We start from the raw sequence: 14,124 nt of genomic DNA on the forward strand, positions 1-14,124 counted from the left end.
TTTCCCACTTCTCTTTGTAACTCCTAGTGGAACAACCTGCTGGAAGAGGCCAATGGCCCATCTAGTTCTCCATCCTGTTCCCAGTGTGGCCAAGCAGGTGCCCAAAAGGGAAACCCCCTCACAGGATTTGAGCACAAGAGCAACCTTCCCCTCCTGCAGTTTCCAGCAACTGGGATCCAGAAGTGCTGCTGCCTCCAGCTGTGGAGGCAGAGCATAGCCACCAGGGGCTAGTAGCCATGGGGAACCTTTTCTCCTCCATGAATTTATCTGATCCTTGTTCAAAGCTATCTAGGTTGGTGGCCATGACTGCTTCCTGGGGGAGTGAGTTTCATTATTTAGCTATGTGCTGTGCAACGGGGTGAGCTCCTGTTGCTGTGTCCCAGCTCCTGCCAACCTAGGAGTTCGAAAGCACACCAGTGCAAGTAGATAAATGGGTACCACTGCATTGGGAAGGTAAACGGTGTTTCTGTGCACTCTGGCTTCTGCCACCATGTCCCATTATGCCAGAAGTGTTTTAGTCCTGCTGGCCACATGATCCGGAAAGCTGTCTGTGGACAAATGCCGGCTCCCTCGGCCTGAAAGTGAGATGAGAGCCGCAACCCCCTAGTCACCATTGACTGGTCTTAACCATCCAGGGGTTCTTTACCCACCTTTACCTGCATCTGGCGCAGGTCCAGTTTTCTCCAGTTCTGGGCACCACTTTTTAAGACTCTACTGCGCCAAGAGGGGAGTAGCCATATGAAGCCAGAGGTGCCCTATGCCTTGAGCAGCAGAGAGTAGGACTTGATGATCTCCGAGGTCCTTTCCCGCTCCAGCTGCTGCATCTTTTGGCATTCTGTCTTCCCCATCTCCTTCCTATATTTTCCTTCGGTATAGGAGAGAATCTCTGTGAATGATACTGCTCTCGGGAGGGGAGACCTTGAGCTCCAGGCAGAGTGCCGGGTCTGCAACGCAGGGGGGCAGCCCTCTAACCTTCAGGGTTTCCAGGAGCTAAAAGCACCACCACCTCTCTTAGCCATCTGCAAGCATGGTTGCACCTGAAGACAAGTCCACCCCCTCACCCCTGTGTTTTAAGAGCAAACCAGCTTAAACTAGAATCCCCTGAAACGGCCCCCTCCACTTCAGAAACCCTCTTGGATTCTAACCTTCAATGTTTCCGTGGATCCCTGATGTTCCTTTGCCCCCGAGTGCTCGAGAGACAAACAGTTGGCAATGGAGACCCTGCTTTGGGGTTGCTGGGGAGACCTGGAGGTGGGAAATGCAGGACGGTGGGTGTGGCTAATTAACTTCCAGCATCACTTTCATCGCATGTCAGAGCATCTGCTTGCAGCACACCCCGGCTCTTCTGCTTGTAGAGAGCTGCTCTTCCTGGAAAGCTGCTAACCCCCATGCACCATTTCTGCTCTGAAGCCCACTGACCCAACCTGCAACTGGAATGTGGTGTTTGCGCAGCATAGATGTGTCGGTGGAGGGTTGGAGGCTGCTCTGGCACTCTCTCTGCTGCTGCTGCTGCTTCCAGGAAGCTCTTGCAGGGGCAGAATGTTTAGGACAGGGGCTCCAGTGATAGTGATGCTTCCTGGGTGGAAGGGAACCTGTCGGAGGGTGTGCCTGGAATGTGGGTATGCCTGGAATGTGCTTCCAGGCATAGAGGACTCTGGCCTGCTGCATGCAGTTCTTTCTGTGTTCCTGTAGTAACTCTTGAGGGTCTGTGGCATTTGACAGAATTCAGACTATGGCATCATGGTTGCAAAAAGAAGCTTGAAAAAGGTGTGTAGTTCTGGGGGAAACGCCCTCAGTCTCAGGGAGGCTGAGCAGTGCTTGCATTGAATTGGGGCCTCACAGCTGTTTTCCTCCTAGCAATCAGAGTCCTTATCCAAAAACACATTCAGTGACCTATTAGTGTTGCTTTTACCAGGTGCAGAACTTGGCCCTCCCCCCTCTTTCTTTCGCATGGGGCTTGACTTACAAGAGAAGTGTTTGATGCTGAAGGGGCCAAGCTGAGTAACATAGATTCCTCCTTCCAACCCCCAAACTCCTTCCTCCTCCTTCCAACCCCCAAACTGGATAAAGTGGTCAGTCCCGAGATGTCCTAAACTGTGACTCTCTGATGCCTTGCTCATAGAATCATAGACCCCAAAGGGTCATCTAGTCCAATCTGCTGCAATGCAGGAGTCACAGCTTTTGGTAAAAGGGGGAGACTTCCTTGGCCTCCTGCCAGCCAGTCCTTTTCTAGGCATGGCTGTTCCAGTACAGCAGGTTTAGGAGGGGGGCAGAGATTGCTGAATGGGTGGCTCTGTGCAGAGCCATGGGGTGCAGAGCCTCAAAGAGCCAGGAGGGAGTGGCTGAACAGCGCTTTGAGCAGGAGGGGGAGGGTTGGAATAAATATTCTCTCTCCCCCCCCCCCTTTCCTTTCCAGCTGGAGGAGCTGAAACAGAAGTACGCTCAGCAGGAGAAGGTCACTCAAGCCCAGCAGCAGAGAGCCCAGGTGAGCTTCCAGGGATGGAGGCTGGAGAGAGTTCTCCTAGTGCAGAGGTGCCCAAGCTTTTGGGGGGCACTGTCCCATTGGCTTCATAAATTTATCCCCAGATCCCCACCCTACCCTATAAAAAGCATTCAGAATAGTGGTTTGCATGACCCACTAGTCTAATCCCCTGCAATCGAGGGCAAGGGGAATCAGGGAAGATAATAACAAGAAATGTGAAACAGTAACAATTTATTGCCTTTTTTTCAAAATCCAATTAAAGCTATTTAGTTTTCACCGACGCCAGCTTTTCAAAGACAAGGGGTGGAAAGGACCCTTGTAAGTCTACTGAGCAACCTCACTCAGCTGGTGCAAGAGTCATGGGGATGAAAGAAAACAATTTCCCTCTCTGGCACTGTAAGGGACTGTCTGGGTCTCTCCTCAGCAGGTGCATGAAGAAGAGCTTAAGCACCAGAATGAGAAGATCTTGGACCTCCAGTCTCAGGTGGCCCAGAAGGAACAAGCTGCTGAGCATTACAAGACACAGGTAGAAAAAGGGGAGCTGTCTCCCTCTGGGGCAGAAGTGAGGGGTGGGAGGGGAGAGAACCATCACCCTGGCTTCTACCCTGTATTAAACAGTCGCAGTTCAGGCAAGTACTAAGAAAAGAAGTTCTGCCATTATAGGCCTCAAAATTCCATAGCTTACAAAAATGGCAGCCATTGAGCTAACAGACTGGCATATAAGACCTGCATGATAAGGTTTGCAAATGTGGGTGTGTGGAGGGTAAGTACACTTTGTGACGTTGCACAACGACACAGGGTGTCTCTTAAGGAAGCACCAGCCTTGGCTTCCGATGTCCCGGCTTTGCATGACATTGGCTCAAGACTGGCAGGTGTTGTGCTTGACGGTTGCCTCACTTTTCCTCGCCCCTCAGATGGAGAAGGCCAAGACCCACTACGACGCAAAGAAGCAACAAAACCAGGAGCTGCTCGAGAGGCTGGGAGTCCTGGAGGAGGTGGAGAGGGAGAACGCGGAGCTGAAGGCCAAATCAGAGCGCCTTATGAAGGAGCAGCAGGATTTGGTGAGGCAGATGCAGGAGGCCCAGCTCACCTCCAAGAACCTCTGCAGCCTCGAGGCACAGGTAGGGCCGAGGGGCGGTGGCTGAGGAGGCAGGGTGCGGGTCCACAGCAGGGCCCAGTCATTTCCATTCCAGGCCCTGCCCGCCCACCTGCCTTTCCCCTTGCAAGAAGGATCTGTGGGGTCCCTAGGTGCAGGAGGCACTCCTGGGCAGGTTAGATTCCCAGATAATTCAGTTTTTGGCAAAGATCAGGAGGGCTGTGGCTCAGTGGTAGAGCATCTGCTTTGCATGCAGAAAGTCCAGAGTCCGGGGGCATTTGTAGGTGGTGGGAAAGGCCCTCCACCTGAGACTCCAAAGAGCCAGATGAAATCCTATGAGGGGTCCTTGGAGGCCTGCTAGTCCAACCCCCTGTTCACCACAAGGAGCCCAGGGTTAGAGCACACCCCACCAGCACATGCATGACACGCTAGCCTCTACATGAAGACCTCCAGTGAGGGGGAGGCTCCACCAGCCCTCTGCGTAATCCCCACAAGGGCTTTTCTCCCAAGTTTTCCTCTGGAATCTGCCCTCCTGAAACTGAAGTCCTTGGAAACCTCGTCTGGAGCAGCAGAGAGCGAGCCTTGGCCCTTGGAGCAGACAATGCTGGGCCAGAGGGACCCGGCCTGACTTGGGCTAAGGCAGCTTCCTGTGCGCATGAGAGTGGGCGGGGCTCCACAGGTGTTGAGAGGAAGCAGGGAAGGACACACCAGCCCCAAACACCAAGCTGTGCATGGAGGGGAACGCTTGGGCATACCAGATGCCACCGGTGGAATCCTTGGTGCCTGTGGCTGAGATTAAGTTCCTGTCTCCAGGAGAGCCCCTGCAAGTCACAGCAGGCAAGACTGGGCAAGGGGAATCAAGAGTCTGCTCTGAGGCTGTGGCTGCCTCCTTGTATGGTTTTAAGTGCCTTTGTAATTAGGCAAATAACATGGTAAATGGGCTCGTGGTAGGTTTTCAGGACCTGCCTAGTGCTGTCTTGAAGTGGGTGAGAAGGGCTGGTACAAAGTTGAGTAGAACAGTGGCGTGGGTGGGTGACCTGCACCAACAATCTCTATACTTTCTGTGCTAAGTGTTGCTTAAGCGGCCCCCCACCCCCCAGCTTCTTGAACTGGGAAGCCATTGCCCCCCAAACTGGCAAAGAATCAGCCATGTGAGCTAGCCACTTCTGACAGACAACCTCTCCCCCATAATATAACAAGGCCATATTGTGTGAATGCTTTCCCCTTTGTAGCGTAGTCTTCCTGGCTAAGATGCAAAGCTTTAATAACTTGGAACCATCCTTTCAAACTTGGTGCTGCTTAATCTTAGACTTGCCCTAGAACTGAAGTTGAAAAACCTTCTGCCATATGCACAGAGCAGAGCAGCAGGCAAAGCGCACCCTGCATATATCATCAAGGAAACGGAATATTCTGTGCGTCGTGTATCTTAGCCTGTTTTCTGTACCCCAGGGATGAAGCCCAGGTGTTGCTGGGCTTCAAATCCCTCCAGCTCTAGCCAGGAAGCCAAAGGACATGGGGTGATGGGCGCTGGAGTCCAGCAACCTCTGGAGAGTCATGGGTTCCCATGCTTAGTATATATAGCAACATATTTACCTGCAACTGAAGTGAGGTGGACTTGGCCCAGTTCTTACGTAGATGCATGCAAAGAAACATTTAATTAGCCATTTTGGTTCTAGCGGGTCTCTTGACTTCCTTGGTGCGCGGCTTGCTCGTGGCACCTGCCCCTTACCGTTAACCAACCCAAACGCAGGTGGAGTTTGCAGATCGCCAGCTGCGAGAGCAGGGCAAGTTCCAGCTGGCCACAGATTCATTAAAAAGCCGCATCACCTTCCAGGAAAGCCCAGCCGATGTCAGCACAGACAGCCTGGACATGAGCACCAGCGATGAAGCACAGCCGCTCAACTCCACCAGGTACTGGCCCTCAGCTTAGAAGGCAAGCAGGCGGCTGCAGCAGAGCAGCTCAGCTTCCGTGCCAGATTTCTTTCCTCCTCCTCCTCCTCCTCCTTAGCTCTTTGATCGGCCATAGAGCAGAGGCTTCCCACCCTTGCAGCTTTAGGACCAAATGCATATTTCCCCAAGGGTGGCCACTTGCAGGGTCCTTCATTTGGCAGGCCTGACACTGAAGCAACTTTGGAGACATGGGGCGTTGTTGTTGTTGTTGTTGTTAGTTTTATACGCCACCCAACTGACTGGGGTGCCCCCGCCACTTTGGGCTGCTTCCAACACATTAAGACATCAAACACAGTAGTAAAACATCAGACATTAAACATTTCTAAAAGTCAGATAGTTGTTTATTTCCCTGACATCTGATGAAGGGAGGGCATTCCACAGGGCGGGTGCCACTACCGAGAAAGCCTGGTTCCCTGTAACTTCACTTCTCTCAGTGAGGGAACCACCAGAAGGCCCTCAGAGGAGGACCTCGGTGTCCAGGCTGAATGTTGGGGGTGGAGACGCTCCTTCAGGTATACCGGGCTGAGGCCGTTTAGGGCTTTAAAGGTCAGCACCAACACTTTGAATTGTATTGTGAAGACTTCTCAGTTTCCTTGTTCTTGGGAATGTGAAGAGAGGGTTCTGTGGTTGTGGCCTCCCTGCCAGTTTCATGACCCCCCCCCATCTCTCTTCACAGCAGGAGGTCTCGCCGTTCCACCTCCGAATCTGGGACAGCAGAGCCGTCCAAGGCTTCCCACCGGCTGCCTCGGAAGGTGGAGTCTCTGGAGAGCCTCTATTTCACGCCCATCCCCACCCGCACGAGGTCCAAACTGGAGAACAGCGTTAACTCCACGGGCGACGTTTCCTTTGAGTCGGGGCGGAAAACACTCTCTGGCCGCCGGCGCACCACACAGGTCATCAACATCACCATGATCAAAGTAATGTGGGGGCCACCTAGGGATGGGAGCCAAGGTGTGGTGATGGTGGCTGTGGAGATAGGTGGCATCCAGGGCTGCTCAAATGTGCACCCTCCATAACCAGGTCCATCGTACACTTTTAGCAGCCTGCTTCCCTGGGTGTGGGAGGCTAGCAGGCGACCGCTGCTGTTAGCGGTGGATTCAGGAGAGATGGGAGCTGCCCTCTTGAGGTGGTTTACTAGGAACAAGGAGTGATGAATCTGAGCTGGCAGATGGTTTAAGGATTTGGAAGAGCTCCAAGACAAGCTCTCCAAGTGGGGTAAACAGGCAGTAAAGCAGCAAATGGACTTCCGTGTAATCAAGTGTAAAATGATGTATGTCAAGGCCAAGAACACGAGCTTCACCTACGCTCTTGTGGGGTCTGAGTTGACAGTGGTCATGAACGAAACCTTGGGGTCATAGTGGATAGCTTTATGAAGCTGTGGACAGGGTGTGTGGCAGCTGGGAATTGCTAGGGAAGAGAGGAAAGGAATTGGAAATAAAACTGCCGGTGCCATAATGCCATTATACAAACCTGTGGTGCAACCTCATTTGGGGTGCTCAGAAAGGATATTGTAGAGTTGGAAAAGGTTCAGAAAAGGGCAGCAAAAACAATCTAGGGTTTGGAGCAACTCTCGAGTGAAGAAAGAACGCAGCGTTTGGTGCTTGTTAGCTTACAGGAAAGCCGAGTAAGGGATAGGGGAAGACAGGGCAGAGGTGTCTAATATTCTGTCTGGTGTGATGGAGGTGGAGAGGAGCAGCTTGGCGGGTGGGGGCAGAGTTAAGCAGCACCAGCAGCTCCTCTTTATGCTCACCCTCCTCTTCCTCCTCCTTGTGCTTCTACACAGAAACACGCTGAGCCGGAAACTCCCCAGAGTGCTGACGCCTCTTTCCTCAGTGTGCAGTCCGCTGCGTCTCAGAGCAGCAGCTCGAGCCAAGAGCCGGTCAAGACGCGTCTGCGTTCCGCATCCGCCTCCTCCACCCGCTCCCTCGCCAGCCTCCCCTCTCAGGAATCCCTCACCAGGCTGGGCACCTCTTCCCCCAACAACACGGCGTTGATGAGCCTGCCCGGCTATCGGCCTGCCACCCGCAGCTCCATGAGACGCTCCCAGGCCGGAGGGGCCAGCTCTGGTGAGTGCTGGGGGTTGCGGCGGCAGGACTGGGGCAGCCTTCCCCTTGGTGGGCCCCTCTAGACGACGTCCTGGACTACAGCTCCTGACAGCCCCCAGCCGAGCATGGCTGGATGATGCTGGGGCCATTGGGAGTCATAGTCCAAAGCAGAAGAAGGAGGAGCAGAAGAAGCTCTGGGCAAAGGCTGATCTAGAGCTTCGCCCTCTGTGCCAGCCAGCAGAGTACAGCAATTGCTCTGGTGAATCTCAGAGGAGTCCAGCGAGCTCAGTGATCCACACAGAATCAGAGAATATGTTTGGAGGGACCCCAAGGGTCTTCTAGTCCAGTGTTTCCCAACCTTGTGCCTCCAGCTGTTTTTTGGACTACAATTCCCATCATCCCTTGCCACTGGTCTTGCTAGTCAGGGATGATGGGAGTTGTAGTTCAAAAACAGCTGGAGGCCCAAGGTTGGGAAACACTGTATCTAGTCCACCCCCTGCACAGCAGGAATCACAGCTAAAGAGTCCCACCTCTGTTTATGAGCCTCCAACAAGGAGAGCCCACCACCTTTCAAGGGGGTCTGTTCCATGGCAGACAACTCTTGCCCTCAGAATAATAATAATAATAATAATAATAATAATAATAATAATAATTACTTATACCCCCGCCCATCTGGCTAAGTCTCCCCAGCCACTCTGGGCGGCTTCCAACAGGAGTTTAAAAATACATTTTAAAAATCAGTCATTAAAAGAAAATTTTCCTAAACAGGGCTGCCTTCAGAAGGTTTTCCTGCTGGCTACATTTATTGTCTCTGCCCACCACTATTAGTCCACCATGCCTGACAATCAGTGGCACAACAACAACAATATCAGTTTTATTGTTTATACCCATCTACTCTGGGCAGCTTCCAACTCATATAAAACATAATAAAATGTAAATGATTTTAAAAGATATCCAGATGTGTGTCAGGAGAGCCGTGTGTGTGTGTGAGAGAGAGAGAGAGAGAGAGAGAGAGAGAGACAGACAGACAGACAGACAGACAGACAGACAGACAGAGAGAGAGAGGTGATGACCTGTTCCCTTGTGCATTTCTTAGCTTTTCCTTGCTCCTTTGCTCCTTGGTGTGAGTCTTCCAGAGTGAGACTTCCTCCCTCGGAGCCTGTTGGCAAACTGCCTGCTCCATGACTGTTTGTGGCTGGTGATGGCATGAATGTGAAGGTGGCACTGCTTGGCCCCTCCCTTCTCAAAAGCATCTCGTAGACCGCCCTTGCAAGGCCTGCCTGGAATGGCCATGCATAGAACAGCCAGCAGAGGGGGGACACGGGAGAGCCAGGATGGATAAAAGGAAGGGCTTCTTCATGTAGTACATAATTATTCTGTGGAACTCACTTCTGCAGGAGGCAGTGAGAGCCTTGAACAACTTGAACAACTTAAAATAAGATTGGACGCATTCACGCTCTCCCTCCACAATTAGGGGAAGCAAGGCTTCTGAATGCCAGTTGCCTGTACCAGCAGGGTTCTTCTGAATGTTCTTTTGCAGTTGAGAAAGGCTGGCTCAGTTCACTGTGCATGGGGTGCTCTGTTTTGCCCTCTTTCCTCTTTGTGCCCATGGAGTGGGTGGGGGCAGAGGAAACTCTTTGCAACCTCCTTCCTTGATTAGGATCACTGTTGTCGATTGTCTTGTGGAGAGCCACTTGGAGTGCCTCCCTTCTGTGTGGCTGGTGATGCAACCTAGGAAGTAAGCAGCTGACACCCTCCCCTGTTGTTCCCCCCACCCTTCTCAGGGCGCAGCAGCTTCTACATGGGCACCTGCCAGGAGGAGCCGGAAGTGCTTGACGACTGGAGCCGCATCGCTGAGCTCCAGCAGCGCAACAGGATCTGCCCACCTCACCTGAAGACCTGCTACCCCCTGGAGTCTCGGGTGAGTGTCACCAAAGGGCCAGCTAGTCCTGACTCCCACAGCAGCTAGCGATAGGTTTTCAAGGCCAGGGAGGGCAGGGGGTGGGGATGCGATGCCTGCTCCTGCTGCTGATTTAGTCAACGCCTGGAGAATTCTGTGAATGGAAAATTAGATTCTACAATGGAGATCAAGTTGGGGGGTTGGATTCCCACCGCCCAAAAAAACATGGCCCTTTGAGGGCTAGTGCATATTTATGTGAATATATGGGGGAGGGCAGGAGGGGTTTGGGAAGAGTGTGAAAGCGGTGCGTAGACAGGGTTGGTGAGCGGAGCAAGCAGGGGTGGCAGTCCCTTGTATGTGTGTTTGTGCATGTAAATCTTGCTCAGTCCTGGTCAATAGACACCTGGGGAGCTTCCTCCCCTGTGTGTTTTGGGGGCTGTTCCACTTTTGCAGTAGGCTCAACCTGGTGTGCGTGTGCACACAAAGAGCCTCCGTCTGATGACCGCACTGCTCCTCTTCCCCACCTGCCAGCCACCCCTGTCACTGGCCACCATCACAGATGAGGATATGAAGACAGGGGACCCCAGAGAGACCCTCCGCCGTGCCAGCATGCTGCCCTCCCAGGTTTCCGAGGGCCCCGCCACCCGCCGCAGCACCCTGAGCTCCGCGGCGGCAGCAGGGGGCATTGCCACTCGGCAGCAGAGGAAGCGCATTTCAGATGAATCCCACCAGGCTGCAGGGACCCCTGAGGTGAGTGGCAGTGGCTCTGCGGCACATTCAGCTGGCCTGAACCCCTTTCAAGCTGGGCGGGGATATAGGGGAGGGTTATTATGGGAGTATCGGGTATGCCCAGAGTGTAATGGGGCAAGTTCGCCTGTGTCTTCTAGGGCAGGTGCTGGTGGGGTCCAGGGACCCTTCAGTTCCTCTGGGATTGCAGCTCCCATCATCCCTGAGCGTTGGGTGTGGCTCGCTGTGGTCGCTGGGAGTTGCAGTCCAGCGACATCTGCTCCTCATTTCTCAGCTGCCCACCTTGGCGGGGAGATGAAAGGCACCGTTGTCTTTTGCTCAGTCGCATCAGGCCCCAATTAATCTCTCTTCCACACACCCCTTTTCTCCGTTCAGTCCAAGAAATCTGCCAGCTGCTTCCCACGGCCCCAGACTCCCAAACTGCGGAGCGAGGAGCACAAGCACAGCACCCATGCGGGAAGCAAGAAGGACAAAGCCCAGGCAGCCAAGCAGGTAAGGGAGCCTCGGAGCCTCTTGCTCGTCCATCGGGCTGGCAGAGCAGGGCGCAGGGAGCCTCGGAGGCTGCGGCATTGCTGAAGCAGAGCAGGCTGCGAGACCACCCCTACTCAGGCAGGGAAGTTTTTAAACAAAGGTTGGATGGCCACCTGTCAGGGATTCTTTAGCTGTGATTCCTGTGTTGCAGGAGCTTGGGGTCCTTCGAGCTTTAAAGTTCTATGGTTCTACAAAGTATGATCTCTCCTTTCTGCCTATCTATACACAAACACCAGACTACCACATAACACAAATTCAATCTCTCCCTAGCTTCAGACATAGGCCTGGTGCTTCTCTGCAGTGATTATAATAACTGGGGTGGGGGGTGTGGAGGAGGCGGTATGCCAAGGGATGCGAACTCTTCTCTTGAGTTCCCTTGCCGTGGGGATGAGAGAGCACAGAAGGGCTGCTGAGGTCTCCTGATTCTCCTGACTCCTTCCCCTTTCCCTGCAGCCCAACAGGCGCCAGTCGATGGCCTTCAGCATTCTGAACACTCCGAAGAAGCTGGGCAACAGCCTCCTGCGCCGGGGGCCCAACCGCAAAGTGACTCCCAAAAGCTCCCCCCGGAGCAGCAGCCGGAGATCCCCGAGGGCTGCGTCATCACCTAAGGGCAAGGTAGGAGGGAGAAGGGGCCTCCCCACGAGTCTCTCGCTCCCAGCATCCCCTTGGAGCAAGCATGGGCGGGAGAGAGATTTCGCCTGGAATGTGAGCCTGCATTTTAGTGTATTTAGATATATAGTCTGGTGGAACTAATAGAGAGAGAAGAGGGCTGGGAAAAGCCATGGGTCTGGGACTCCTTGGAGCACAGAAGGCGGTTTGCCAGCAAAGGAACAACAGAAGAGGCTGCTGGATCAGGCCAGTGGCCCATCTAGTCCACCATCCTCTTCTCACAGGCTGACCAGATGCCTATGGGAGTCGAGCAAGGGCCGGGTCCATTGCTCAGTCGTCGGGTCGGGCACCCCCACCTGCCAGGCCTGACTCCCCATCCTTTTGTTCCTTCAGGTCTCATGGGCTGCCAGAGCAGGCTGGCCTCTCCTTGTGCAGTGCGACCAGGCCTGTATGGAACCTCTTCTGGCTGGGTCACACCAGGGGCAGCACGGACCTCCCCTTGGGCTGCCATCCCCTCCCCTCCCACTGGTGGTGTGTGGTTTCTGGGTTTTGCAGCACCTGTCCTGGGTGTGGGACTCTGCCCTTGCCCGAGGGGCCGACTTCACCTGCTGTCTTCTTCCTGATCTGCTGCCATGCAGAAGAATGATGAGAGCCGCTCATCGTTCTCCTAAGACTGCAGAGTTCAGCTTGGGTTTATCAAATCTGAGGGGCGGGGTGGGGAAATGAAGCCGCAGCGCTCCATCTTTTTTGTCCTCCTCTCTGGGTTTCCAATTAAGAGGCATGGCAAAGCAAGGCAGCTTCCTCAGGCTGCAGACTTTGGTGCCCTTGAAGGTGGCACGCTGGGAGGATTGTCCCCATGGGGCACTAGGTGTGGCTCAAACCAGCAGGAGAGCAGTGGGATTGGCACGAGAGTTCTGCCCAAAGCTGCCCTTGGTTCGGTGGGGCTTGTACAGGAGAAAATCCCAGAGGATTGTAGAAACAGTGGGGTGGGGGGTCCCAATTAGATCCTTCTGCCTTTTGCGCTTCTAAAATCCCAGCAGGAGGCATTGAGCCCACCCAACTCCTGTCTTCTTTTTCCCTTCCTGCAGGCGAACTCCAGGTCCACGAGGAACAGCAAGTTCTAACACCATTTTTCCTGGCCGAAAACTCCCCCGCCTGCCGCATCTCCCCAGAAGGAAGGGAGCCAGGTGCCAAGGCCCCCCAGTCTCTGCTACCAGCTGAGCCGCCAGCAGCCTTCCTCCCCCTCCTGGTCTTCCCTCCCAGCTCTGGCGTGGCCTGAGAGCCCATCCCCAGACTTTGGTCAGGATGCCAACGGGTGCACGGACTCTTCCCCCGCCCCCTGGTTTCCACATGATGGTGGGTGGTGAGCCTCCTTGGCTGAGAGATTGGGGAGGGGGCTTTCCCCTCTGTGATGGTGGCGTGTCGAGGGGGATGGGACAGTCTCCAAACCATTCCAGGGTCTGGCCCTTAATACCAGCCGCTGTTCCATCAGGCAGGAATCAGGAGTGCTTGGCAAAGGAGGACTAGGCTGGCAGTATTTTACGCTCCCAGGGAGGCAGTGTCATAATGTTGACCACCTTTGCCAATGCAACACCCCTTCCTTAAGCACCCAGAGTGGCACCTCCTATTGAGAAGCTAGGTCCCCCTCTCCTGACCCCCCCCCCCGACGAATGCTCCCTCCCTTTCACGCTGAGTAAGGGCGGGCTCTCTCTGCTTGCCTCATTGGCACAGTGAACTGCCCAAGGCACCGAAGTCGGAGATGTTTTCTCCACCTGGCTCTCCCTTCCACTCGCAAGGCAACCCTCTTCCCAACCTCCTTGGTTCTTAAAAAAACAAAAAAAACCCAATTGTAAAGCAAGGGCCAACAGACTAGAGAATTGGGGTGGGAAGCTTCTGTCAGACATTGAGGACTAGTCGCTTACTCATTACCAGAAGCAGTGGGGGGAAACACATTTCTCTCCTGTGGAAAACTTTGCCCTGGTTGTCATAGAGTCATGTGCCTGCTTCCTGGTGATGTGAGAAATCCTTTAGGAGCTGGGGTGGCTTTTGTCCAAGGGGGTGTTAAAAAATAAATCCCTTGAGCCTGGCTAGAGGAGGAATCATTCCCTGGAGGAGGTGGGAGCACCAGCTGCCTGAAGGGCCCCTCGCTGGTGGCTGGGCTGGAGGAGGAGGAGGAGAAAGCTCCATTATGTACAGGCTGTGCATTCTCACCCTCCCCTTATTCCGCAGGCTTTACTTAGCTGTCTTGCTTTGTATTGTACTCTGTAGGCACTGGCATGGAGTGGGGCAGGGGGGAGGCCTCACTGCAGTGTCCCTCCTGAAAAGGGGGTGGAGGGATGCGTGGCTGTGCCGGGGCAGCAGTGGGGCCGGTGCCCATGCCTGGATCTTGGGGGGCACAATCCGGCCGGACCTTTTCCTGCAGATGCTCCATCAGAGTGCACAGGAGCTGTGTAAAGGCCCCCGCTTCAGTTCCCTTCCGTGGGCAAGCATCCCACGGTGGGGCTTGGCCCTCAGGAGAGCCTCGCTGGATCTCCCTGGTGAGCTGTTTCCTGGACTGGGGGACGGACACTGCCTGAGGGTGCCCCCACCGCCACCACTCACAGCCCTCTAATACTCGCCTTTGTAGAGAAATTAGCAATCAAATGTGTCATTTTAAATAATGTTTCTACTTGTAAATAAATGGTATTTTTCTCCCAAAAAACAGTGGCTTGGAGATGTTTCCTCCTGCTTTGAGCTGAGGGAGGGCACAGCCCAGAAAGAGGCT

The 14,124-nt window shown here is 54.1% G+C and overlaps 2 protein-coding genes across 2 annotated transcripts in view; one reads left to right on the plus strand and one right to left on the minus strand.

Moving 5' to 3' along the window:
- The window catches only part of NUMA1 (nuclear mitotic apparatus protein 1), a 78,528-nt gene extending 64,467 nt beyond the window's left edge, over nucleotides 1-14,061 (plus strand). Inside the window, 11 exon segments of the mRNA XM_083735818.1 lie at nucleotides 2,417-2,485; nucleotides 2,907-3,008; nucleotides 3,397-3,603; nucleotides 5,329-5,489; nucleotides 6,205-6,445; nucleotides 7,312-7,594; nucleotides 9,358-9,494; nucleotides 10,005-10,223; nucleotides 10,596-10,712; nucleotides 11,205-11,366; nucleotides 12,449-14,061. Coding sequence (XP_083591944.1) covers nucleotides 2,417-2,485; nucleotides 2,907-3,008; nucleotides 3,397-3,603; nucleotides 5,329-5,489; nucleotides 6,205-6,445; nucleotides 7,312-7,594; nucleotides 9,358-9,494; nucleotides 10,005-10,223; nucleotides 10,596-10,712; nucleotides 11,205-11,366; nucleotides 12,449-12,484 — 1,734 coding nt within the window. The 3' untranslated portion in view covers nucleotides 12,485-14,061.
- The window catches only part of LOC310843682 (secreted frizzled-related protein 2-like), a 246,280-nt gene that overhangs the window by 107,703 nt on the left and 124,453 nt on the right, over nucleotides 1-14,124 (minus strand). The gene's annotated exons all lie outside the window — the stretch shown is intronic.

This window comes from Podarcis gaigeae (assembly GCF_964106915.1).
Source record: "Podarcis gaigeae genome assembly, chromosome: 4".
Classification (NCBI taxonomy): Eukaryota; Metazoa; Chordata; class Lepidosauria; order Squamata; family Lacertidae; genus Podarcis; species Podarcis gaigeae.